Here is a 27,765-nt window from a genome sequence, read left to right as displayed (position 1 = left end):
TCCTGTGTTTTAGCACCAACAAGGACAATCCAGACAGCAATTTTGTGAGTGTGCAAATCAACATCACTGCTGTTGCTCAAGTAGAAATAAGAGGGTAAGTGGTAAATCATTAAGTTTAGCATTTGCGCGTAAAGACTTAAAATGAAATACTAGGCAAAATTACATGCAAGATTCATGTTCAGTTGTGATGGGTTTTCACCCTTTTCTACTCAACACTAGCCCATCAGCAGGCAAAGTAAACCCTGTGTAATAAGTAAGCCTAAGCCTCTCAAAACAAGAGGGCACTTAATTAGCCAGACTGAGACCTTAGTAACCAAACCAAAAATATACTAATGAGAAACTAAATAGATAGATGAATAGATTGATAATTGATAGATGATAAATAGATAATAGATTATATAGAGATAGATAGATAGATAGATAGATAGATAGATAGATAGATAGACAGATTGATTGATTGATGATAGGTGATATATAGATAGATAGAAAGACAGACAGACAGACAGATAGATGACAGATTACAGATGATAGATGACAGATAGATATGAATATGCTTACATCTATGTATACATAAGTAGGTAGGTAGTAGATCTGCTAGCTCTCAGGGTGGTCCAGTTTTAAATTCTAAGCCTGCTGGGTGGATGAGAAGTGGCTGAAGATTTGAGTTATTGTTCCCTAATTGCTAAGTGAAATTGAAGCACTTGTTACATGTTTGTGATTTTATTCTCCCTATCAAGGGAAATTCACATTCATTTTTGTACTTATCCCTATAAAAGCAAGTGACTTTCCATACTAACAGAAATTTTTAAACATTTCTCTTTCAGGGGGTGCTATGGAGCTCTGATTACAATGTTAAAACTGAGCTCTCTCCTAGTTTGTGGTATAAAGCTGAGTTTATTAGGCACTTTGACCCAGTAGCTGCTCCATAGGGATTCATTTATGACCACAAATGCAGACATTAGGCTATCAGTCAGACACACTACAGATCTTTTCATAGCGTATTTGGTTTCCAGTTTGTTTCTAAAGTCAAGTTTGAGATATAAATTACATGTTGTAGAATTCACACTTTTGAGAGCCCAGTTTGTAAAGTTAGGATACAACGAGCCCATTGAAAACAGTGATTCATTTGGGCTCCTCTGTCGTCATCCCTTCTCCTACTCCATGGCATCCTCATCTATTTTCTGGCACTTTATTTTTTTTTACCTTTTTCAAGTGTCACAGAGTGAACTCATTCAGAATTAGCCTGGCTTCTTCTAACTAACAGTGAATTTGAAAAATAGCCATGTTCTTGTGTATTTGGCAGTAGCCTGTTTCATGTTACGGCTGAGAAGTATTCCATTGTGTGGCCATGCAATGGATGATTCATCCACCATTTGGTGACCACATAGGTTGTCTCCATTTTGTACCAATTAAGAATAAAGCTCTTATGGGTATTCACATTTAAGTCTTTGCTGGAACATTTGCTTTCACAAATGGAGTTACATGGTAACTGTGTGTTTATAAGAGCTTGCCCAGTTGTATTGGAGAAGAACTGAACAGCTGAGCCACGCCCTTTTCTGCATTCCCATTAGCAATTTAAGAAAGTCTTATGTGTCCCATCCCTGCCGGCATGTGAGACACACACACACACACACACACACACACACACACACACACACACACACATTCTAGGATAATAGGTATGGTTTTTAGAGTCCAGTTGCTTAATGACTAGTTATATTGTATATCTCAGGGCTGTTTGCCAGTGGTCTCTCCTTTTTTTCATGAAATATTTATTTCAATCTTTCATCCATGCATTTTTTTTTTGAGACAGAGTTTCATTGTGTAGCCTTGGCTGTCCGGGACTCATTTTGTAGACCAGGCTGGCTTCGAACTCATAGAGATTCACCTGCCTCTGCCTCCCTGAGTGCTGGGATTATAGGCATGAGCTACCACACCCAGATCTTTCATTCATTCATTATATATAAAAATCCCTTACATGCCCTGATAAGAAATCACTTACCATATATCTGGCCTTGAAATAATTCCTCCCAGTGTGAGGTATGTGGCTCTGTCTTCTTAACAATGTTATTTAAGGGATGAAATCTATTCACAGATTTTTTAAAAAATGCTTTGTGTTCTTTGTGTCTCATCTGAGTAATAGTTGTTTTTATGAAGTCACAGAAAACCTCATCCTTTTCTTTCTCCAATATTAGGTAGTATGCTTAGGTTTAAAATTTCTTTAAGTCAACTTCTGTGGTTGGTATGAGGTAAAGCCTGAGGTGCATTTCCCTCATGAATATCCATTTCTTCCTGGCTTGTTTGTTGACAAGTCTTTCACTTTTCCCCTTTCACTACTTTGGCACTTTTTAAACAAATCCATTGTTCAACTGTGAGAGCTAGTCCTACATGTTTTACCCTGCCATATAATAAATTTTGAAAAGGAGAAATAGATCCTCATGTTTTGGCAAACAAGTTGTAGTGACGTTTTTGTTGATTTCCTAGATTGTTTTTCTTTTATATACTTATATTGCCTGTGAGCAAAAATAGTTTTTTCTTTTGCTTTCCAAACTAGATACACATAAATTTAGCCAACTACAAAGTTACGGATCCCAACAGAGCAGTGTCCTAGTTTTGTTTTGTTTTGTTTTTCCATTGTCAAATTGACTCAACCTTGTCACCTAGGGACAGGAACCCTCTACTGAAGAACTGCTCCTATAAGACTGGCCTGTGGCCATGTCTGTGAGTGGTTGATTGATGATTGACGTGGGCGTGCCCAGCCTCCCTAGACCATCCTAGATGCCAACACCATCCCTAGACTGGTGGGCCTGGGCTGTGTAAGCAGTCTAGCTGAGCAGAACCTGTGAGCTAGCCAGTAACAACATCCTTCCCTGGTTTCTGCTGGAGTTCCTGCCCCGACTTCACTCAGCGATTGATAGTTGCATGGAACGCTAGGCTGGTATAAAACCTTTTCTTCCCTAAGCTGTTTTTGGACAGAGTATTTTTTTTTTTAATCAGGGTGATAGGGAGCAAACCAGAAAAAGCACCATTATTTCTAACATCAGCTGCATACAGATCTCATGCTCAGAGCAATAGGTTACTTCTGGGAGAAAATCAGATTAAGGTCATCAAAGGAAGAAGGCTATAAGGAGGAAACTGGACAAGTGTCCACCACTGGCCTCTCTTTGTCCTTGTCTAGAGAGCATGACCTATTACTTTCCAGTATTGATGCACAGCAACATGCAGGGAGTGTGAACTGCCATGCCCCAAGCCTCAGGGGCAAAGTTCCATTAGTCCTTTATAAAGGGGCATTATTGATTGATTGACTACTCACCTAAGTGATTTCCAATCTCCAAGTTAACTAAAACGGTATGATCAAAGCCTCCATCTAAATCACAGTGTTGATCTTTCTGGTTTGGACAACCTCACAATAAGTCTTCTTGTTGGAATATCTAGTGTGTCCCAAAGCCTCAGGCATACCTTGTCACTTCTCTTGAAAATTATCCTGAAGAAAGTGAGGACAAAGACCAGGCCTCTTCTTGGATAGAGTTGAATGTGCTGCTTTTGTTTTTCTTCTCTTATAGCAAAGACTAGGCTCACTAGTTCAAGACAGAATAGGTACAAGGAGGCATCCTTGCTTTGTTCTCAGCCTTACAGTCACTCAGCCTTTCATATTCAGTCTGATGTTGACTTTATGGTTTTCATAGTTGCTTTTTTATCACGTTCTGTCTGCTCCCTTTTAATTTTGTGCTTATTTTGTTTTGGTTTTGCTTGAGAACTACTAGGATGAATACATATCGAGTTCTGTCAAATGCTGTTCCTATGCCTATGAAGATGATTAAATGGTTCTGTCTTCCTCTCCATAGTCCTTGGAAATTGTAAACTGATTAATTTTTGTTTCAAATGTTTAACTAAGCTTGCTTTCTGTAGATGTCCTAAGCTTGAGCTTGCTAGAATTGTGCCAGTGACTTTTCACATTTGTGCTCATGACAAGTATTGATCTACAGTTTTCTCACAGTATCTTTTTCTTTCTTGAATGTTAGGAGATACTAGATCCATTAAATGTATTGAAAGTATTCCTCCATCCAAGTGTTCCTAAGTACCAAGCATCTCTCCAGCCTCAGCACCAGCACATATGTTTTCATGCCTGTAGCACTCACCTACTTCTACAACCCCATGCTGTAAGCGGCCTTAGCTACTTTGTGGGTTCTTTTCTTCTACCCATTTTCTTCTTCTATTTCAACCCCCTAACACTAGATATAAGAGAAAGAAAAAAGGATAGAGAGGAAAGGAAAGAAGTCCCTGAATAAGTCAGGGGTCAGAAAGGGGCGATAGTTTTGTTAGACTACTTCCTGCTGACTAGGGGCAAGTTTGATCTTTGCCATCAGGATATCTAATTTTTTTTCTTGTTTTGTTTCTCTTTTAAGCATGACTACTTGACAAACCGTGATCAACAGCAACCAACAACCAACCAACACCTCTCAGGGCCGTAGCATTTATATACCCTCTGAAAAGTCCTCAGAATTCCAAATGTCACACAATCACAGAAACTATCTGTGCCTGGCAAAACCATGCCTCTGCTAGGAGGCAAATCATAGTCAACTGCTGAAAAGCAGCCTCATATCCCCACACCTGGGATTAAAACAAAAACATGTTATTATAATATTTTCGTGTTATTTTTTAAGAAACCAAATTCTAAAATTGTCACTACACCACCCTTCAGAATGCACAGTGTACCTGGGTGTCATTCTCTGTCCTAGCCCCTTGCCCTCTCTTGCCTCTCTCCTACTGAGGGAGTGTTCCCCAGCTTGAGTTTCTTGTTATTGGCTCCCACTTGGAGCCTTCTGCTCTACCAGGTCAGGAAGTCCTGATTTCAGGGAAGCCTGGGCTACTCTCCTGCCCCTCTCTTGACTCACACTTAGGCATGACCTCTGACCTCTGACCTCTGACCTCTTGGCACTGTGCCTCCTAGGGGCCAGAGCCATCCTCTTCTCTTACTACCTTGTTCTGGGGAACGAAGAGGAATGTGGCTGTTCTACCAGCACCTGGCCACACTTCTTTCTCTGTTTCTTTTCCTTTTTGTCTGTTTTGTGGTTTTCTATACTGTTTTTCCCTCATGAGTTTGATAGTTTCTCTTCTCTCTCTCTCCCTCTCTCTCTCTCTCTCTCTCTCTCTCTCTCTCTCTCTCTCTCTCTCCCTCTCCCCCTCCCTCCCTCCCTCCTTCCACCTCTTCTACTTCTATCTAGAAATTCTGCCTTTAGAGATTTTTCTTTTTTCCCTGCAGACATATTAGCAGCATATGCTTTTCTTTAATAATGGCGTTATCAAGTGCTAGGGAGATGGCTCAGTCAGTAAAGTCTCTGCAGTGCAAGCCTGACACGTGACGACCTAAGATCCAATCCCCATCACCTACTCTTAAAAGCAAGCATGGCGCACATCGCTGCAATATTAAGACTGTGGACGTGTGAACAGGAGGAGCACAGGGCTTACTTGCCAGTCTTTGGCAACCAGTGAGTTCCGGTTTCAGTCAGGGACCCATCTCAAAAGCTGCACTGGACACTGATAGAGGAAGACCCCTGACATTACCTCTGCGATCCACAAACGTAGACACATGCAGGAATACACAGGAACTCGAACACACACACACACACACACACACACACACACACACACACAGACACACACACACTTGTGAAAAAATGACCTTAGCAACATTCTAAACTATGGCTATGTTGGGTTTCTCATAACTCAGTTTTGAATAGTTTCTAACTAGTTTTATGGTTTTTCCCTCTGAGTCATTTGATTTAAGGAAAGTGATTTGTTTGAAGCATTTGGTGTGGTGTTAGGAGCTAGTTTTTTTTTATTTTTGTTGACTTTTAATTTCATCCATTGTCTCCTTCTCGAAGGAAAAAAGCTAGTATTTTTAAAGCCCAGAGAAGAAAATGCAGCATTGAATTGTACTGTCTTCTGTCTTTTTTTAAATGCGGAGGTATTCATGAATTCCTATGTTTATCTTATGGTTTTATCATTGTCTACCTATTTAAGTTGGGTTTGATGTGTTTGGGCTTGGTTTTTCACAGTGCTGGGGATGGAACCTAGGGCCTTAGATACACTAAGTAGTGCTCTGCCATACAGCTTTCTTTAAAATTCTATTTTTCCTTTTGAGGCAGAATTTATTAACTTCCCCAGGTGGGCCTCAAACTCACTCTGTAACCTTTGAACTTTCAGTCCTGCTGTCTCCAGTCTCTTGAGTAGCTAGTTACAGGCCTGTGAGTCACTGGGATTACAGATCTGTGCCACCACATGCCCTGTATTTTATTTTAGTTTTGCTAACCAGACATTATAGGAACCAAGTTGAGCATATCAGTACATGCTTAAATCCCAGCACCCGGGAGGCAGAGGCAGATGGATCTCTGAGTTCAAAGCCAGCCTTGTCTACAGAGAAAGTTCCAGGACAACCATGGCTATACAAAGAAACCTTGCCTCATAAAGCCAATTAATAATAATAATAATAATAATAATAATAATAATAATAATAATATATGTGAACCATTTTGTAATTATACATTTAAATTATTTTGTAAATGAGTTTAGGTTATGGAAAAGTTTTTCATATTCAATAATGTCTAAGTGGTGCCAAGGCAGCTGAAGGCTCCCTGTGACTGCCTACATTCTCACACACTCATCTTATGGGATTAAGGTTTTTCCATGTATTTATGCTATCAGCTTTGCAGTGAGAAGGGAAATTTCTAGTCATTGTTGCCAGAAGTCCAAGCAACTAATTAAAACTGGATTTCTCATGTGGATGCAGTTGTTTTAATTGCTACACTAATGTCCAAAAATTGACCACAGTTTATTCTCTAACAGTGTGAAGGTTCTTTTTGGCCACATCCCATAACAAAACTCTTTCCTCTCATTCTGCTTTTAAAACATTGGTTCCAATGTCTAATTCGTCAAGGAAGAAATAGTTTCTATGTTAAAGATCTATGTGCAGCCTTTAGGAAAATTTAATTTGCTTTTGGTCAATGGTATTTATTCTTAGCTACTTTATCATGCACTATGTTAAACCCATTTTTGTTTGTTGTTGTTTTTATAGTTTAAAATAATCTTAAGTAGAGGGTCCCAAATGGTAACAGTACTTAGAACTGTCCCACTTGACTCAGGACTACATGGCATCAGCATTGTCTTTGAGCCAATTGGCACACAGTTCATTAGGACAAAGGATTGATTTAACACAGATCTGCACTAAGTAAACTTAACCATCAGTAGCTGCACCGTATAAATCAGGCTCATGAATAATTACTGAAATACACAGACTTTTAAAACTAATCTGGTGGAATAGGCTGTATCAAGAGAGGGAACAAGGCTCACAACATGGCTCACCAGGTAGTGCACTTGCTGCCAAGTCTGAAGACCCAAGCATTATACCCAGGATGAAAACTGAAATGGTGGAAGGAAAGTGTTGACTCACAGAATATGTCATTGCAAACACACGTGAGCGTGCACACACACACACACACACACACACACACACACACACACACACACAGAGTCTTAGGGTTTCTATTGATGTGAAGGGACACCATGACCATGACAACTCTTATAAAGGACATTTCATAGGGGCTGGCTTGCAGTTCAGAGGTTTAGTCAATTGTCGTCATGGTGTGAAGCATGGCAGCATGCAGGGAGACATGATGCTGGAGAAGGAGCTGAGAGTTCCACACCCAGATTGGCAGGCAGCAGGAAGAGAGAGTTAAACTGGGCCTGGCTTGAGCATCTGAAACCTCAAAGCTCGCCCCAGTGACATACTTCCTCCAACAAGGCCACAGCTTCTAAAAGTGCCACTCCTTATAAGCCTATGGGGGCCATTTTTATTTAAATGCCACACACACACACACACACACACACACACACACACACACACACACTAAGAAAAGAAAAAAATTTAAAAAGAGAGAAAAATCATCAATAAACAAGGCTTATAAGGGATACCACCCCATAACAGGTAGGACGAGTATTGCTTTAGAAAATAAATGATACCCTTTGCTATTTGGGATTAAGAGAAATTGAAGACAAGTCCCCTTTTGTAAAAGAGATCACATCATATAACCAAATGTTTTGTTTTGAAGTTCTTGACAGCAAACCCACTTCAACTTATCAAAACTCTTTTTCTTTATCCCAGAAAAAAATTTATTCTCAGAAAAATGAAAGCTTAAGTTTACACAGAAACTTGTGTGTAAATGTTTATAGAAATGTATTTGTACTAGCCCCAAATGCTAAACAGCCCAAATGGTTTTCAGTGAGTCAGTGGTAAACAAACCATACCATATATTATCCAACAACCAAGAGGAATGGGCCCGTCATAGATGGAACAGCACGGAAGGCAAAAATGTTCCGAGTTGCCAGAGGCTGCTGTAATTACCTTTTAGACCCACCTAGGGATGCATTCTGTTGAAATTAATTTTGATAAAAATCAAGGGATTTTTTTAGAAAGATGCCCTTCCCCAATAAAATTCTAGAAAGCCATGTCTTTCAGCCTTCTACTTTGGGAGCTGGGGAGGGGCTCGAGGTAAAGTGCTTGCTGTGCACCTGGGCTTGGATCCTCACAACCCATGGGAAAAGCTGTATGTGGCTGTGCAAACCCCCGGAACCCCAGCACAGCATGGCAGAGACGGGCAGATTCCGGGGGCTTGCTGCTTGGCCAGGCCAGCAATGCCAGAATAGTGAATGCAAATTTTAGTGAGCTAGCCTGTCTCCAATATGAGGTGGAGAAGCAACTGAGTAGAACATCACAGCATCACGCTCTGGCCTCCACTTCCTGCAGGAGAGGGGAAGTACATATGAATATGCACACGCCATAGACGCACACATGATGCCACAAACTGAACTCCAGTCAAGTATACCTACGTGTACACTGCAAATGTCACTTTGGTTTCATACTTAGATGACGGCAAGAGTGAGTGCCACCTCTTTTACTCCTTGAGTCGAAAACAAAACAAAGTAAAACAACTCTATGCCTATGCCTCCCTCCATTGTACTTGACCCAGTCTGGCTCCAAGTCTGGCTTCGCTTCCTGCAGTAACAGGAAACAGAAGAATGTAGAGAGAAGGGACATATACAGAGGAGCCACTGCTCTACACAGACATCTTTATCCAGAAATTATTTCTTCTTACCTGGATTGGTTTTGTTTTTGTTTTTTGAGACAGGGTTTCTCTGTAGAGCCCTATCTGTCTTGGACTCACTTTATAGACCAGGCTGGACTCGAACTCACAAAGATCCACCTGCCTCTGCCTCCCAAGCACTGGGATTAAAAGTGTGTGCCACCATGCTGGATATTGATGTGATATATTTACACACACACACACACACACACACACACACACACTCACAATTTCTTACTTCGAGTTGAAGCAAGGATTACATAACTTCTACGCACAGAGATGCATACACACACTTACAAAGAATAGATAGCCGACATTATAAATGTACATATGTGTATATGTGTATTCAGTTGTTTATGCCCATTCAAGAACATTCTCTCGTCTGCCCCCTGGTGTCCAAGAGATGCAAACCATAAAACAGAGGCTCTACTATAGACCAGTGAGGAAGAATGCGCAGCGCTTCTCAGTCTCCACTCTTCCCCCAGTCATTTCGCCAAGCCTTACCGTCAGTGTCTTACCATGCATCAAATATATCTTCAGATAACTGGAGAGCAGTTTGCTCCCAGTGTTAACTATGTATTATATGCGAAACAGACATCCTTAGTGGGCCCTCATCAGTAACTGACCTGATATTCCATGTTCCAGAGTGTCCCACCCTCCGCAGATTGTTCTGCCCATCCATAACTGGGAACCGGAAGAGGAGCCCCACAGGGAAGAGGAAGTCGGTCCTTTGGTTGAGCACATTTATGAGGTAGCTATTTATTTATTTTTAATTATTATTTTATTAATATACATGTTTGAGCATTTTACTCGTGTATATGTCTGCGCATCTGACATGTGCCTGGTGCCCGTGGAGGCTAGAAGGTGGCATCTGATCCTCTAGAGCTCAAGTTACAGATGGTTGTAAACTGACCCGTGGGTGCTGGGAAATGGACTCAAGTCCTCTGGAAGAGTAGCCAGTGCTCTTAACTGCTGAGCCATCTCTTCAGCCCAGGGTAGTTATTTCTTGTTTGTTTGCTTGCTTGTTTGGGGAGACAGGGTTTCCCTGTGTAGCCTTGGCTGTCCTGAATCTGCGTGTGGATCAGGTTGGTCTTGAGCTCAGAGATCCACCTGCCCCTGCCTCACCAAGTGCTGGGACTACAGGGAGGTGCCTTCATGCCTGGTGGTAGTTATTTCATATATATATATATATATATATATATATATATATATATATATATATATATACATACACATATGTTTTATTCACATACTCTTTACTAATAAGAACTTCATAGAGCCTCAGGTCCAAGTCTCAGGTCCGAGCTTTGTAACTGGTGCTACTATGCCACCATTTTGCAGTGGCTGCTGACAGATGCCCTGCTAAATAACCACAAACATGGGTACTCAGTCCTCATTGGTAAGATCTCTTATCTGGCAAGAAACATTTTATCTCATTAAATGATCTTTTAAAAATACTTTTATTTGTTCTTCACTTAATAGTTGGACAGCATTAAAACAAACAAACAAACAAACGCTAGGTCCTTTGTATTTCTTCTCTTTTCTTCTCACATTTTCAAGTTCTCTAAAACTTACCTATATATAAACTAATGGTCATTATGCATGAGGTACTATTAGAATGCTTTGTGAATTATTCATTATTGTTGCAAATTATAGATATAATTTGTGAGGAAAGAACATGATAGAATAATTTTACTTTTTGTTTGTGTAACTAAAATCAAAAAATGAATACTTTATTCTGAGATCTGAAATACTCCATGGGTTATAAACTATCTTCAGCGGGAAACAGCAGCTCACAGAAAGAGCCTACTGCTCTCTCTTTCCCACACAAAGTGTTGAATTGTTAATCATGGGATGATTTATTGACCTGCTACCTAAAACATTTAAATTTTTAAGGGGAAAATAGAGATATAATAAAGGCTTAATTTAGCAGTTATTTAACTTTTTCTTTAAAGCTGTTGCCACCAGCCATGTAGTATTTAATTTTCAGGGGACTCAGCATGGAATTTCAGAAAAATAAAGTTCCAATTGACTTTCTGATTGAGATCCTTATCCATTCATTCTCTGTTCATTCATGGATCCGTGTATGATATTCTTTCTTTTTATTTTTGGCCGAAAATAGAAGTTTTAATACAATATATTCTGATTATGATTTCCCTAGCCCCTCCCAGCTCTCTCTACTTCCCCACACACCCAAATCCACACCCTTTCTCTCTCATTAGGATATAAACAGGCATTTAAAATAATAGAATTAGATTTTAAAAAATAAATAAATAGAAGAAAAAGAGCCAAAGAAAAATCTCAAGAAATGCATATAGGTGCAGAGACATATACATCTGCACACGCTGTGCACACTGCCACACGCTGTGCACACTGCATACGCTGTGCACACTGTCACAGTCTCGGTGAGTTCCTCTGTGCGTCAGTCCTGCTGTGTTTGGAAGCTCTTGCTTCCTTGGTGTCCTCATGCCCCTTGGCTCTTATAATCTATCTGCCTCCTCTCCTGTGGGGTTTCCTGAGCATTGGGGGGGGGCAGGGAATTGATGGAGAGGAACATCCCATTTGCAACTGAGTATTCCAAGGTCTCTTCACTCTTTACATACTGTCTAGACGTGGGTCTCTGTGTTTGTTCCTGTCTACGGCAGGCAGAAGCTGCTCTGATGACGGCCAAGTGAGACACTGAGCTATGAGTACAGCAGGATGTCATTCAAGTCACTTTATTTCTGAAGATGACCTTCATTTCAAGTGACAAGAATGTATTAGCTTACATTTCCATGGCTGTAATAAAAATACACTAACAACAGTGACTTAAAGGAAGATGGTTTACTTTAGCTTATAGTTCCAGAGGAACACAGTTCATGGTGGCAGGAAAGACAAGGCAGCAGGCATAGTGGCAGGAACAGCAGGCTAGCTGGGCACACTGCAGGAGTCAGAAAGAAAGAAATGCACGTGTGCACGCATGCTCAGCCCACCTCCTTCATTCTTTACAGTCCATGGTAAATAGCCCCACCTACGTTTAAAGAGGAGCCTTCCCACACCAACACAAGGTCAAGATGCTGCCGCCCCACAGGCCAGAGGCCCGTGTAGCAGGTGAAGAGCCAGGAAGAGCTTCTCTGGGGCTCGCATTGAACACGTCCTCCAGCTTGAGCTACTCATCCACGAGGAGGGAGTGATAACTCTTGAGTTCTAGTGGCACAAAACTTCCCTTAGTCTTCATATTCAGAAGCCCCGGCCTGAGCTTAAGCTCTTTTGATAACAAAAGGATGGCCCTGTCCCCACGCAACTCAGGTCAAGAGCCTCACAGGGACACATACCAAGCTGTTGAATCATTTATTATACCGAGTGCACCAATTTCCTCTTAAAGGTAGTAAAACTTCAAAGTTTGTTTTAAAGAGTGTTCAGGTTCAATCATTTATATGTAACTTTGCTTATCAGATTAGCATAAACATTATAAAAGTTTAAAGTAGTAACCAGGATGGCCCAAAACAAAAATTCACTGAATATATCTTATGCGGTAATATAATTTCATAATATGCTACATCAGTGGATGCCATACCCTTTTAATGATGTGATTTAAACAGGCCATCAAATAGCAAAGGCAGAAAATACATTGTTTTAATATAGATTATGGTAATCATTGTCAGAACTGACCGGGGAACAAAGAGCTCTGCTAGTCTTGAAAAGAATCTGTAAACATCCAATACCTTCCAATGTGCTTAGCAACTAAGGGATGCAGTCTGTGTCCTCTGAGCATAACTCACATGTTTAAAATGTTCATCTTCATGAGATGTGGCCTTCCTTTCTCTGGGATTTGCTAATGTAGCTAGTCAGCTTGCTCCAGGGATCTCAGCTTTGAGTCATGCACTCACAGACAACTGTATGGTGCACAGACCGCCTTTGGCACTTGATGGATGGCCGTTTTCCCAGAGGGTGAAAGAGAGTGCATCACATATGGTTGCAATTGACAAGTCAGTAGTCAGGCAGGAGGAGGCAAATTCCAATGTAAAGAAAGGATTGCTACAGTTTGGAAGCATATAATTAAAGTTGCATTTCAAGTGCTACCGTTAAATTTGCATGAACTCAAGGTAAGCAGAGCAGTCATTGCACACCGTGAGCACAGACTGAGCCTCTCTGATCTAAAAACAAAAAAAAAATCCTACAGAGACCAGTTGTTTTGAGCATTGACATGATGCTGCTACAAGCAGAAAATGCCACACCTGACCTCATGGGACAGATCATAGGCAGAACACAAGCAAGTTAAAAATAGTTTTTAAATGACCTGGGCATTTGCCTCAATAGATAAAGCCCTTGTCATGTGGGTGTGGCAACCTGCATGCCATCCAAATGTTTAGGAAGCAGAGACAAGAAATCCCTGGAGCAAGCTGACTAGCTATATGAACGCCATATCAGTAAGCTCTGAGGTCAAGTAAGATATTATCTCAATATATAAGGTGGAGAGAAATCCAGGAAGACAGCTGATGTCAACATCTGGCCTCCACAGGCACCTACACACACACACACACACACACACACACACACACACACACACACACACACACTTAAACTAAGTAAATAAACAAATAAACTTATTTGAAAGGTTGCCTTCAAGGTATGCATAATAAGGTGAAACATCAGTGAATATGTGATTACGGTAGATTCTTTTCCCTAAGATTGTATTTTCTGTTTGTGCAGAATTCTGAAGGTTAAAGCACTTCTGGTTCCAAGCAGTCCTGGTAGGCATGACTCCATCCTCATGGTCATCGGAAAACACATACTAACCAAGTCCTCCTTGAATAGCTATATACTGTGATTGCAGAGCTCCCCCTGCCTGGATAAAGTCTGTGTTCTATTTCTTACTGCCACCATTAAAGCCAGTAGCACATGCTTTTCAAAACAGATGCATGATAGACAGGGTTGGACTGTGTCATCCCCTAATGTGTCCCCTTCTTTCAGCTGCACAATATTGGACCCAGCACCATCAGTGACACCATTCTAGAAGTGGGCTGGCCATTCTCTGCACGGGATGAGTTTCTCCTCTATATTTTTCATCTTCAAACTCTGGGTCCTCTACGATGTCAAACGAATCCTGAGATCAACCCCCAGGATATAAAGGTAGGGGTGTGGTCTAACCAGTGGCTTGATCTACGTTGCTTTGGTGATCACTGAGCAGAGATTTTCCCCTGTTTTAAAGGGCCTAACCTAGTATGGTCTCAGCATGAACAAATGCTTGCTATTCATAGCAACTGGTCAGTCATTGAGCCTCTTTTGATGGGCACCTTTTATAGATTGTTTGATCAATAGCGCAACTGAACCAAAATCATAATTAGGTATATCGCATTTGGGAGCGTTAGTATAAAATGCTATTTTTAAAAGTCTTTTTTTTCTGGTACATTGCCCAAAGACGTGAGGATCTTTGCCAAAATGGGCTCCTGCAGCTGTTGTCAATAGCAAGTGGTAAAATGTGAGAATTTGCCAAAGGCTGTCTCGGTGCCCTGAGAACCCCCAGATTGGAATGCTGGAAGGCGGGTTCCTCCGTAGAGAAGCCCAAAGCAGTACAGTGCTGATTTTAAGTGTTTCTGGAGGTCTAGTAACAAGTACGGTCAGGGAGTGAGTGACCTGGGGAGTCTGTGGCACTACAGGTTCAAGCGACACCCAAAGGCCTCTTAGAATGCAGAGTCAGGGCGGGGCTGAGAAGTCTGTTAGAAGCAGGATCAGGAAGGGTTCTTGGATATGTATAAAAGGCAGGGCCAAAGCAGAGCCTGTGAGACTAGAGAAAGTGTAATAGGACGTGACATAAGGGTCTATATGCAGGCTGGGCCAGGGCAGGGCAGAGCCCAGGGCTTCACAGGAAAGGGCCTGGGAGTCTGTTGAGAGCAGGTTCTGGACTGGGCCTGAGATGCTCCCTGTCTGTTTGCTTCTACCGCCTGTCCAGGCAGCTTCTCTGCTGGCCACTTGCTCACTACCAAAGAGCCCAATGGCCCAAAGGCAGAGCCCATCCAGAGTAAGGCTTAGATTGCTTCTGGGAAGTAAATAAACTAAGTAACACAGGCCCTTGAAAATGTCACATTTACATGGAAACAAAAACAAAACTCTGTGAATTGGGTGCTGCCCTGAGAAGACAACAGTCTCTCAAGAACGTTCTCCTAGTAGCTACAAGGGCCCAGTGTCTCTGGTGCTAGGACAGGCTTCCTGGAACACAGACCGAGCCATCCAGGACCTGGGGTCACCGCCTCTGTGAATGGCTTCCTTTTTTTGTGCCCCTCCCAAAGGCTCTGTATGTAAAGGCAAAAGAACTAGGAGGTGGCTCCACAGGAAAGGACACAGGGATGGTAAACCTCCCCCCTTTTGTGAAGCAGTAATAAATAAAGCTATTGTGTGCCATGAAATCATTTCAAATACTTCCTGAAATTCTTGTCCCATTTCCTCTTTCTTTACCCTTCATTGAGAGATTTTTTTTTTTTTTGTCTTCAGGGACAATAGCTTAATTAAGAATAATGTCTTCGAATGTTAGCGCATACTATTAAGTGCCTCGGCCCTCCACACACTGCACCCTATTTTAACATATCACACACGCAGACCCTTGGATCCCATGCTGTAGCAGAAGGCTCCTAACTTTCCTAGAGTACATGTTTACCTTATGTCTGACACTGTTTATATATGTTTGTATATATTGTGTAACTTGTTTAATGTGTGCTATGCTGGCTGTAAGGTTTTTTCCCCCCTCTGTGGCAATTTAACAATCATTTTCAGCGACAGGGACAGTACAAACAGATAACTTGCATTAAATGTTGACAGATTCATGCAAACTAAGTGGTAGTGTACACTGAGCACCTGGCATCCTCCACTTCCTACTTATTTTTTAGAGTGTTCACAGACTTACATTAAAAATCTGCCAAAGGGTAGGAAATTCTTTTAATGCAACTTAATTATGCTTCCTTTAAAAAAAAAAGCTTTCAAACTGTGAAAACTGAAAATGAGATTTTTATGACAATATAAAGTAACAGCTCCCTAAAATAGCTTAATTAGAATAACATGAATTCCTAAGGTACAAAAAAGTTGAATGTCATGACTTTCAGGTTCTTAACATATTTTATAGAGATTTACTCTGGTTTATGTATGTTATATATGTATGTCTGCATATATGTATGTATACCACAAGTACTACGGGTGCCTACAAGGGTCAGGAGAGGACACTGGGTCCATTGGAACTGGAGTGCCAGACGGGTAATGGGAACAGACCCGGTTTGTCTGCAAGAGCAGCCAGCGCTCTTAAGCCCTAAGCCATTTTCCCAGCCTCTTTCATATACATTAACATTTAATATGTTCCCAAAGAAATTTTAAAAATCCTCTTATTAATAAGTAGATATTAAATGATAATATTTATTTTTTGTGTCAATGACACTTAAAACTGAGAGTACTTGAATGTTGTTTTTCTTTTAAGATAGTAAATTGATTAATGACACTGCTATTAGCTTACTTAGCAAGTTATTCCTCCCTAAACAATTCAAAGATAAACAACCTGTTCTGTATTAAGTATGAATAGAAATTAGTGTAAAACGGATTACAAAAGTTTCGAGACATAGGTTTAAAACTTTTAAGTGATAAGATTAAGGTTAATTGATAGTTTATATTATTGGTGTGTGTGTGTGTGCGCGCACGTGTGCGCACACATGCACACCATTGTGGATGCCACAGGTCAGCACTGGGTGTTTCCCTCTATCATCCAACGTGAGAACCTTGAGCTGACATCACAGGGACCCCTCTGTCCTGCCTCCCAATGCTGCTGGTATTACAGACATGGGCGTGGTGTTGGATGTATGTGGATGCTGGGGACCTGAACTCATAGCCTTGTGCTTACACGGCAGGCACTTCACCAGCTCAGCAATCTCCCAAGACCTAATTGCTGGACTTTAAAAATGTAGAAGAAAGTTTTAAATTTAATAATGAACAGAGAAAGTAGGTTTAGCAAAAGGAAGACTGAAGGAAAGATAATTTTATTGAAGGCAAGAATCAAATCCCAATATTCAGTCTTATTTTACTTGGCAGGTAAAGTAAAGCACAGCCTGTTATTGTCTGCATTCTAGCTGGGGTGGGTTGTAAGTCTCCTGCCCTCGTGACTGGGTTAATGCCATTCTCACAAGGGCAAGTCCTTGTAGGAGTCAGTAACTATGGGTTCAGGTAGTTAAGCCACTGAGATGGCTTTTCTAGGTTCTTTTTTCCTTGCTTCCTCCCTTTCCACGTGACCCCTTTCCTAACCAGGAGCCAAGGAACCAGGTGGGTACCAGCTCCAAGCTCCTAGGCAGACACCCTGCCATGCTATTAGACCTCTTGGCCTGTAGACCCTCGAGCTTTCCTTTAGCCACTAGCCACACACAAGGGCTCTGTTCTAGCAGCTGGGGACGGTCAAGCTATGTATATGCAATTTTTTCTTTGATTCCTTTTTTTTAATTTTCCAGTTTTAAAGAATATCTTTTATTACTCGTTGACAATTTCATACATGCACACAATGTACTTTGATCACGTCCACTTCCAACTTCCCTCATCCCAATTTCACCTGGAAACATCCCATCTTGCTACAACCTTACACTCTTTCTTTTTACTTTCATTTCTTTTTACTTTGTTTTTTGCTATTTTAAGCCAATATATTTTAAATTGATCTTACAATATATGTTGATTATACTTTCTCCTCCCCCAATTTGTCCTAGAGTCCCCCTAACCTCCCTGCCCAGCAAACTTCATGTTATTCCTTTCCCTCAAAACAGAAAATCAAAACAAACAAACAAACAAACGAGAACACACACAAAAAAATGGAGCCTATTTCATTTTGGCCAACTACTCCGGAGCTTGGGGCCTTGGAGTATGCACAATAGATCCGGTGTTCATTAGAGAAAAATCAGTTTTCTCTAGTAGACTGATTCTCTCAGCAGGCATCAATTGAGGAATAGCTTCTTAGTTAGGGGTGGGACTTTGTGCCCATTTTCCCTTTTGTCTGACTTGAGCTTGTGCAGGTCTTGTGCATGGCGGCACAGTCTCCGTGAGTTCGTATGTGCGCCGGCCATGTTGCGCCCCGAAAAGACTGTTTCTTTGGAACCATCCACCCCCTCTGACTTCTATAATCTTCCAGCCAGCTGCTCTTCTGCAGCCTTGAGGGAAGGAATTTGATAAAGACATCACCCGTTGGGCTGAGTGCTCTAACATCTCTCCCTCTGCACATTTTCCAATTGTGTGGTCTCTGTGTTAATAAGCATCTAAAGTCAGAAGAAGCCTCTCTAATGAGTGTTGAACAGCGCACTCACTCTCGGTTAGTTTGACTTTCAAAAAAGTCCTTTTAAAACAGAAGGCTGCTGGGTCTAACTACTACTGCCATTCTGCACAACCACCAGAGCACCTGCAGAGGCCAAGCCTCCAAAGAAAAGTGACACCCCACCCAAAAGTCATCAACTGCCAACATTTCATCATCTAAGGATGCAGCCTCATGACCCCCTACTCCATCCATGCTGGAGTTTGAAGTGGCTTGGCCTTTTGTAGTTTTTATGCAGGCCATCATAGCTGCATTGAGTCTATGAGTGCAACGGCCTGGTCGTATCAAGAGGACAGAATTTCACAGCACCCCCCCTCCCCACCCTGCAGCGCTTACATTCTCTCCACCCCCTCTTCTGCAATGTTCCCTGAGCTCCAGATGCTACAGATGCTAGAAGTGAGTTGGTTGATGATATAGATTTTCCTTCTAGGGCTGAGTACTCAATAGTCCTCTTTTTCTGTCAGTATTTTGTCCAGCTGTGAGTCTCTGCATTAACTATGGCCTACTCTGCAGTGACTTAATAAGGACAATGTGGGGTAGTGACTGTCTCTTGAAACATCCGTGTCCATGAGCAGTCCACCACCACCACTCACATGACTTCCTCTTAGTCGCCTCCCCCTCTTTCTGTGTTCAGATACACATCCTAGTCAGCTTGTTCTCTCGTGTGAATTCTTGGCTGCACTCACCTATGGCTGAAAAGATTTCTGCCTTTGCTGTCTCCATGCAAGCCTCTAACCAGCGTTTCTGATGACTTTTATTATTTTGGTTTGTTCTTTTGTTCTGCTGTTTTAATACAAGTTCTCCCTATGCAGCCCGAGCTGGCCTCAAACTGTCCCTTCTCCCACCTCGGGCTCCTGGCTTCTTGGATTATGGGGTGCATCACCATGCCTGCTTCTTCCACTTAGTAATGGAAAAGAAACCATCCAGATTTCCCAAGAAGCATTTTCTAGGCCACCCACTACAGGAAACCAGAGCCACCAAAAGCCTTTGAAATGATCTAGATATGCTCCTAGGGCCTATCAAATGTTGACACACTTTACAGATTCCCTCGACAAAAAGGCTATCCCTACTCAAACACTCAATATCACAGAGCAAACAAATAATGTTTTTACTCTTATAATCACTTGTATGTCCTGGCTGTTATTATTTTTATTACAAATACACAGCTTTATAGCATCAAAACCATATTGAAGTTTAAGTAGGATTCCCCTCTCCCCCTGGGGGACTTTTTTTTGTTTCCTGTGGACTGGCTTGAATACTGAGTTACCATTTAAAACATGATTTTTTTTTAAAAAGAGAAATGCTTCCTTAATGCCAAATATCTCCCCAAGCCCTCTGAAATTTGACCTGTGTGCAAACAAAGATGTGTTCCAAATTCAACATGAGCCTTAAAGTCTTCTCGTATGCACATCAAGGTCCAGTGAGTCTGACCTTAACAGGGCTCAATTTTCACAGTAGGAGCTGCCTATTCTACTGAGTTACTCCAATATTACCTAAGTTTGAGGAAGGGACACTGAGTGCATAATAGTTCTAACGTATAGTCACTTTAGGTAACAAGGAACAAGCAACCTCACCCACACTCACCTCTCAACATCCAAAGCGGGATGGAACAAGGGTGACCACACATAGATGCCACTAGACAGTAGTGCACTCTTTATTTTTAAATTAGATGCCTACATTAGACGCCTAGGTTTCATGGAAATTCACTCAGTTTGGTCTGGCAAACCTTAGAGCCTGAGAATAAGTAAAATGTGAAGAGAAGAATCAGAGCTACACAGCCCCCATCTTCACACTCAAGACAGCCAATGCCAGGTCAACACAGAGCGATGGATGCGAGATAGACTCGTTCACTCTGCTTGCACATTGGCCTCCCAATTCAAAGGTCGGGGCTCTGTTATGCAGAGATGCTTTCCCTGTCCTGGGCTTTGCCTTCCCATCTTCTATAAGCTCAGGAGAAGAAGCAGACGTCCATGAAGGTTCTGCCTACACACTTCATGGTCTAGGGCAGAGAGAAAAGGTTTTAATGTGGTAGTTGCTCCCCCTTCCACCATCTAAAACATTTTGAAGCAGCCAACTGTCTGCAGCATTCAGACCAATCCGTTAAATCTAATTTGTTCCAGATCCTTCTTGGAATAAGATTTTAGAGTTGAGTAAACTGTTTCTCAACTATATTAAAGATGGTAAAATAATTTTTTTTCATACTACCAATTTTGTTATTTTGGTGGACTTTATCCTGGGGTTTGGATAACCTTCCAAACACGCTGTGATCTTTAGATAAGATGAGGCTGAAAAAGTAAACCCAACCAGGAACCACAAGTTTCATGAAGAATAAAGGATTTTAAGTTTTCTGATGGGCAGGATTTTGCAATATGCAATCAAAAGTGTGAGCTGATCAGGGTCAGGCACATGGCTGAAGGATGTGACACTGTGCCTGGGAAGAAAATCAAAGATGCTCAGAGGCAATCTGCATTAGAATCCCAGGGTACCCAACAGGAACAACTTCACAAAGGCAAGAATCCTCAGGTATGAGGACTCTTACAGACTAGATGAGGAGGGAACACTACAGGCCCCCAACCTAAGCCTTGTCCACGGAGATGTGGAAGGAGGTCGCTGCTGAGGCTCTCCTTGCTCCAGCAAGACAGATCCCACAGGAAGTCCAAATTACAACCAGATCATACAAACACAGATGGCAAGGACCCAGCAACAGCTCATCTGTCAAGGATTATAGCCTTGCAAATAGTTTTCTAGACTCAAGTGGCTGGCAGACAGTGGCTTGGCAAATTTGCATAGTTTGTCTTACCCTTCAGAATACTTTCTTTTCTGCTAACGGCCTCTGTACACTTACTGGTTTCCATCAATTCAAAACTGGGGACATTAGCTGGTTCCTAAACAAAAGTGCTGGCTCACTCACCCCGCCCAGCCCCCCCCCCCACACATACAGCTTAAAACAAAGAGGAGAAAGAAGAGCTTTTAGCCTGTCCTTTTTGTTACCTACCAATTTCTTTGCATGCCTTTTGGAACCATTTTAAAGGGCTTGAATATTTGCAGACAGTTTAATTCATGGTAGAAAGTACCAGGTGGCGCCTATGACTTACCCCTATTGTGGTCAGGTGTCACCTGTAAGCTCCGCCTCCTCCTTTGAGAATCCCAGCTATTCAAGGTTTTCAGAAGCTCTCGTTTTCTTATCCAGCTAAAATGCTGTGGTTGCCTTGTGGGTATACTTCTGAACTCATGTCTTCCATCCTACTATAAGGCTAGCACTCTTCTGTAAATGCTCCCTCCGACTCTTAACAGCACCCGTAGATCCAATTCTTCACCAATTCTTTAACAGAGCTTACTCTCTAGATATTCTTTCTGTTCTGCTGATTGAGAAAGTTTTCAGATTTGTGTGCGTGAGCATGCAGGCTTATGCAAGTGAGCTTGTGGGTGCATATGCATATGGGTGGATGCGTGCTTGCGTGAGTGTGTCTCTGTGTGTGTGTATATATATATATACATGTGCACACATGAACATTGACACAGAGTTTCATTGTATACTCCAGACTGACCTCATCCTCAAAATCCTCCTTCCTCACTCTCTAAAATTCTTGCATTACAAGCATATCCCACCATCCCTAGTCATAGATGCACATTTTTAAAAGGCTGATTAACAACTATAATAATAACAGAAAAGAAACAGGCCTGAGTGCAAAGCCACTAAGACCTGGGTGTTGTGGCATACACTTGCTGATGAGGTGAGAAGGAGAGACAGACAGATCCTTGGAGCTTGGATCCTTGGATCCACTGACTTCCAGTCATATATACATATAACATATACATGTACACATACCATATACTTGTATATCCCATAGAAATTATACAGTGAAAAAAACCACATCAAAAGACTAAGGACATTTTAACAGCATCAATGGCATGTATTGATTCTTCTAGTTAGACTGTGCATCACTCTTACAGGAAGAAAAAGTAGGGTTTTCCCTCTGCCCACAAATCCTTAACATGTACATCTTAATTGCAGGGTACACTGGCCCTCTAGGCTTGCCTCCACTTAGATTTAATTATAGTCCTTGAGTATAGTCTGTTCTTTCGGGTATCCTAGGAATACCTGAAGTCCAAAGACACATTACAAACAAGAAAAAGATGGGGTACAGTGTTTAAGTCTGGATTCTCAGAACAATCAGTCTCAATTCATCCAATCTGTTTATCCAAATTCCATTTTTTTTCCAACTGCACCGCACATTCCAGCCAAATATTGTCCCTTCAATCCATAAATTCAAACCTATACTAGAGTGAGGAGTTTGTGCGTATATTATAAAAATGAAAAAATAAAGCCTTGTTGGGGTCAAAATCTGAGTAGCAGCTGGAGACAGAACCCTGTTTATTAACAATTATTTCCTTGTTTCAGAAAGTTGTTTGCAATTGTTTAAGCAAGCAGTCACTTTGGTGTTTACTTGAAGCTACTCATAACATTGAACCAATTTACCCCGACTGCATGTCTGCCTCACTGAGTGCTCAGAGACCCCCCCTCCCTCACCCGAGTGCTCAGAGACACCCCCTCCCAATGCTACCCATCTTATGCTGAAAAAAAGTATGGTCAATGGGACCATGGCCAACTGCTTTCATTTCCTAGGTAACTTCTCCTCGCCTCTTACTATGTTTTGTTTTATGAAATAATTTCTAGAATGCTATTTGAGAAAACTGGCTTTGTAAGCTGCTTGAAGGTCTTTTGACTATGGTGCTCAACAGTGACTTTTTTTTCTATCTGCAAACAGTGGTATGAAGTAAAAAAAAAAAAAAAAAAAAAGCAAATCCTGTCCATCCCTGTCCTGCAGGGGCCTTGTTTTGTGGCTCACAGGAAGATCTATGCTTCATCCAGAGAGCATGTATCAGTATTGCCAAATTATAATGTTCTCCAGTGCATGTTTTTTATTTCCACATAAGCCACATCTGATGAAACCACACAAACAGTTCTTGGTTTGGGGCCATTGTTTTATTAATACTGATAATAATCATAGGTTAAAATTTGAGAATTAAGAGTCATAAATAGAGACTAGGGAGAAGGCAAAGTCAGTAAAATGCCCACCATGAAAACACAAGGCCACAACTTAATCCCAAGAATCTACGTAAAGAAAACACCCAGATATGCTGGGATATGCTTGTGATCTCCAGCACTGGAGAGGCAGAGACAAGAAGATCCCCAGGGTTTGCTGGCCTGCTTGCCTAGTCTGTTGGGAAAGTTCCAGGCCAATGAGAGACTAGATCTCAAAACAAACAAACAAAGAGAAAGCAGCAAACCCTACAGTGGATGCCACCTGAGAAACAATAGCCTAAAGTTTACTCTGGCATCCAGATGTGTGTGTGTATCCACACTTGCACACACATATGGACCTGCACTTGCATGCTCATGTATGTGTGCACGCATGCGCGCACGCGAGCACACACACACCCACACTGGCACATACATGCACACAAATAATCATGACCCAGTGTTTTCAAGACTTCCATTCTTGAACTTTAGCTAAGTTCTAGAGGCTGGGGTAGGAGATCACAAGTTTAAGGTTAGCCTGAGTGACATGATCAGACCCTGTCTCAAATAAAGAATAAGATTAGAAAGAGAAGTTGCACATAGTAAATCTGAAAGCCATAAGAGCAGACACATACAGCACATGTAATAGATAACATATGAGGAATTAGGGATTTACATGATTCTAATTTTCTGTGGAGTGCAGTTGTCTGTTTGTTTGTTTTTTTAATCTTGGTCTGTAAACACTTTGGTATTGGATCCTCCATTTCTGAGCATCTGTGAACAAACCCTTGGCTCATCCTCCTGGCAGGGTAGGCTCTGTCATTGTCCTGGGAGATTCCAACATGCCCGGAGCTGACACTGCTGAGTTCTCACCTCACTCCATCCGTGCTCCTCAACACCCCAGGGCTTGGGCCACTGGTCTTCAGCATGTTCCCTAGGTACCTTACCTTGCCATACTCCACATCCTATTCTTCCTCCATTTCTCCAACTTCTGTAGTGTTCTCACTTCCTTTCTCCAGTGAGCATTTTCCTTCTTAATTCACATGCTTTCCACTGAGGCAGTTAGCCCAGGCTAGCCCGCCCTTAAGGCTACTGTTGGCAAAACTTTCTTTCTAGCTATGCTGAGAATGCATGACGACTTACCTGGACATTTTTTTAGAAGCTGTCATGATCTCTCTTCTGCAATCTTCAAATCCCTGAAAGTTCCAGCCAGACCCAGTTCCATAGTCTGCCTTCCTCACCTTTTTAGCTGGTGGCCCCGTTATAGCCCAGAGACTGAAGTATTCACAGGGACATTCTTGTCACAAGGAAGCTGTTTTCTCTTCAATCTTCACATCGGCTTCTCCAATCCTTCACGATACTCTTTGTATTTCCTATCATTTTCCTTCTTGTTATTATTGGTTGCGGCCTGAAAACAAGTGTGTCTCCAACTGTTTGATTTCCACATCACAAAATCTGGCCCATGACATGGACCTTCTAATATTCTCTCTCATCTACGGTTTCTCTCTATAAACACTTTTAGAGAAAAGCCATTTCCTCCTGAAGCTCCAGGCTTAATTGTTCAGCATCAACTATCTCTGTTTTGGTTTCCTGTGTCTTCATTCTCTTCCCCTCTACCATCACTTCCTTGGATCTTACAAACTTGGGAAGTTTCCTCCATCATCATCAAAATTAAAAGTAAGCCAAATAATTTGACCTGTGTTCTTTTCAAGAGTGGATTTCTTGCCTCCCTGCTTGGGGTTTATCCCAACTCTAACCCATTGGGAACTAGTTTTGGTTTGCTTGGTTGGTAGCTTCATTTTTTTTTTTTTTGACAGAAACTCACAATGCAGCCCTGGCTACCTGGAACTATCTAAGGAGATTATGGCATGGAAAGAGATTTCCTTACCATGAGAATGGCCAAGGGACTGCATTGGATACCTTGCTAAACAATTGATCACTTATCCAAACACTCTTGAATGATTATAATTTAATTTTCACCTGCAGAACCTTCCACGCAGGAAAGGACAACCACAATTCTTAGCTGACATATCCAGTCAATACTTATGTCCCTCACCAGGTTTTCCTCCTCCTCAGGATCTAAGTGACCCAGAGTCGCGTGTTTTTGTAAAATTTCCTTTCCTTTCCCGCTGGGCTTTCCCACCTAATCTCTTCATCTGAGTTTCCCTTGTTAGGTCTTTCTCTGCCTGTTTCTGATGTTTCCTAGAAGCATGCCTGAGACTCTATGCTTCTCACTTTATCTTTTCTTGTGGAGACCAGCTTAGTGGCAATTGTGGTCGGGCCTGATAGCTACTTATAGGCCACAGACAGCAGCATGTGTGACATGAAATGGAGGCCCCAAGCTTCATGGTAGTGCAGCCTAGGAGCAGAAACCGTATATGACACTGGTGAGCAGAAATCAAAGGGCTATTGGTGAGATGAATCTGAGGAAGCCAACCAAAATCCAGCATGTCATGACCCTTGGCATCCTGAAGAGTTTGGATTCCATTCCTCTGTCTGTCTGGTAGAGTCTTCTAGACCAGTGGTTCTCAACCTGTGGGTCACAAACCCTTTGGGGATCAAACAACCCTTTCTTAGAAGTAATATATCAGATGTCCTTCATATCAGATACTGACATCACTACTCATAGCAGTAGAAAAATTACAAATACGCAGTAGCAACAAAATAATTTTATGGCTGGGGGTCACCACAACACAAAGAACTGTATTAAAAGGTTGTGACATTAGGAAGGGCCATTGTTCTAGGCCCTTAGATACACTGAGCATCATTGCTTTATCTTTTGTGGTACATCCCACATCTGCAAAGCCTGAATTTCTTTTTCCTCCCAGACATGAGCATACTAGTGTTACTCCCATCACATATAGACAGACCAAGTAAAGGGTGGCTTAATATACAGGGTGAGAGAGGGGCAGGTTTCTACACTCAGTTGGCCCTAGGCGTTTCTAAACTTTTGCCATTGTGACATGACAGCGCAATCTACAAGGCTTATGCTTTAGAACTTCACAAACAAACTATAAAGGGCAATCTTAGAATGTTTCAAGTGCATTAACTACTTTGTGTCAGACTTCATTCAACTTTCCATGCTGCTTATGTTCCCCTCAGCTACAGGTTGGGAAGAACTACAAGCAAATGACATCACGGGGATATTGTGTGTGGCTTACTGGGATCTCAAAACTCGTTTTTAGCCAGAAGTTGTGCTCAGCAGAGACACTGAGATAACAATTCACCAGTTCTAGAATATAAAGAGTGGAAAGTAAGCTGTCCTACATCGACATGCACATGGAGAAAGCTGTTGTCCTTACAACACAACCCTCCTCACAGGAGCACCTCACATGAGCAGGGGAGCAGGGTCAAAACCATGAAGACAATACTCCGAAGACCACATCAACCTATTCCCTGCCCTTTCCAGACACCTCAGGGTTTGTCTTTCCTCATAGAATTTGTCTCCATTTAGGCAGGCCCACTTTGTCATGAGGGAAAAGCAATAGATGTAACTCATGTCTGGAAAGCCCAATTCCTGGTTTCTATACTTAGGAGGAAATTATTTTTTTCTTAAAACCTTATTCTCACAAGAAAATTTTCCCAAGAATGTGCTCTCCCACGCTTCCTGGACTCCTGTACCTGAAAGGTGGACAGGCTTGTTCCTTGTCAGCGTGACTCATGCTGCTGCTGCTTGCGCCAATGGTAAAGCTCAACCTTTGTGAACTCTCACGTGACTCCAATTCAGTTGCCCAGGGTTCAACCAGGATTCGAGGGGAAAGGAAAGGTAAAGACCATGAACGCAGCTATGTGTAATGGTGACTCCTGCGGTCTCTTGCAGCCTGCTGTTTCCCCAGAGGACACCCCCGAGCTCAGTGCCTTCTTAAGAAATGCTACAATTCCTCATCTTGTCAGGAAGAGGGATGCGCCGGTGGTCCAGCTCCACAGACAGAGCCCTGCGAAAACACTGGTGAGTTGTCATCATGTGCACAGGACTGAGGGAGAACATCTGGATACAGGTGGCTTTAGCTTCCATCTTGTTTTCAGTGTCCTCCAGTGCTCAGATACACTGGAAAGCTTTGGGCAGCATGTATTGTGACAAATGAAAGTGACCCTTTTGTTAAGATTTAAGGGGTGCTTGTAATATAGCCTTTATATTCCTCTAAATCTACTATGGAGACCACTTCAGAGAAATAGAGAGGAAAACAAAGTGTGGCCATGAACCCATCCCAAGAACATAAAAGAACAAGAAAGGAGGATGGGCAGGAATAATAATATTCATCTGTGACATCATAATGAATCCCATTATTTTTAGAATAATT

The 27,765-nt window shown here is 41.9% G+C and overlaps 1 protein-coding gene across 1 annotated transcript in view; it reads left to right on the top strand.

The window, feature by feature from the left end:
• ITGA8 (integrin subunit alpha 8) overlaps positions 1-27,765 on the top strand; it is a 175,697-nt gene that overhangs the window by 118,564 nt on the left and 29,368 nt on the right. The window contains 4 exon segments of the mRNA XM_084781250.1: positions 14-94; positions 9,786-9,891; positions 14,094-14,252; positions 27,285-27,413. Coding sequence (XP_084637376.1) covers positions 14-94; positions 9,786-9,891; positions 14,094-14,252; positions 27,285-27,413 — 475 coding nt within the window.

This window comes from Acomys minous (genome assembly GCF_964271855.1).
Source record: "Acomys minous genome assembly, chromosome: 5".
In the NCBI taxonomy this organism is placed as follows: domain Eukaryota; kingdom Metazoa; phylum Chordata; class Mammalia; order Rodentia; family Muridae; genus Acomys; species Acomys minous.
Note: the sequence above shows the minus strand (reverse complement) of the source record. Positions and strands in the feature narration are given on the sequence as shown.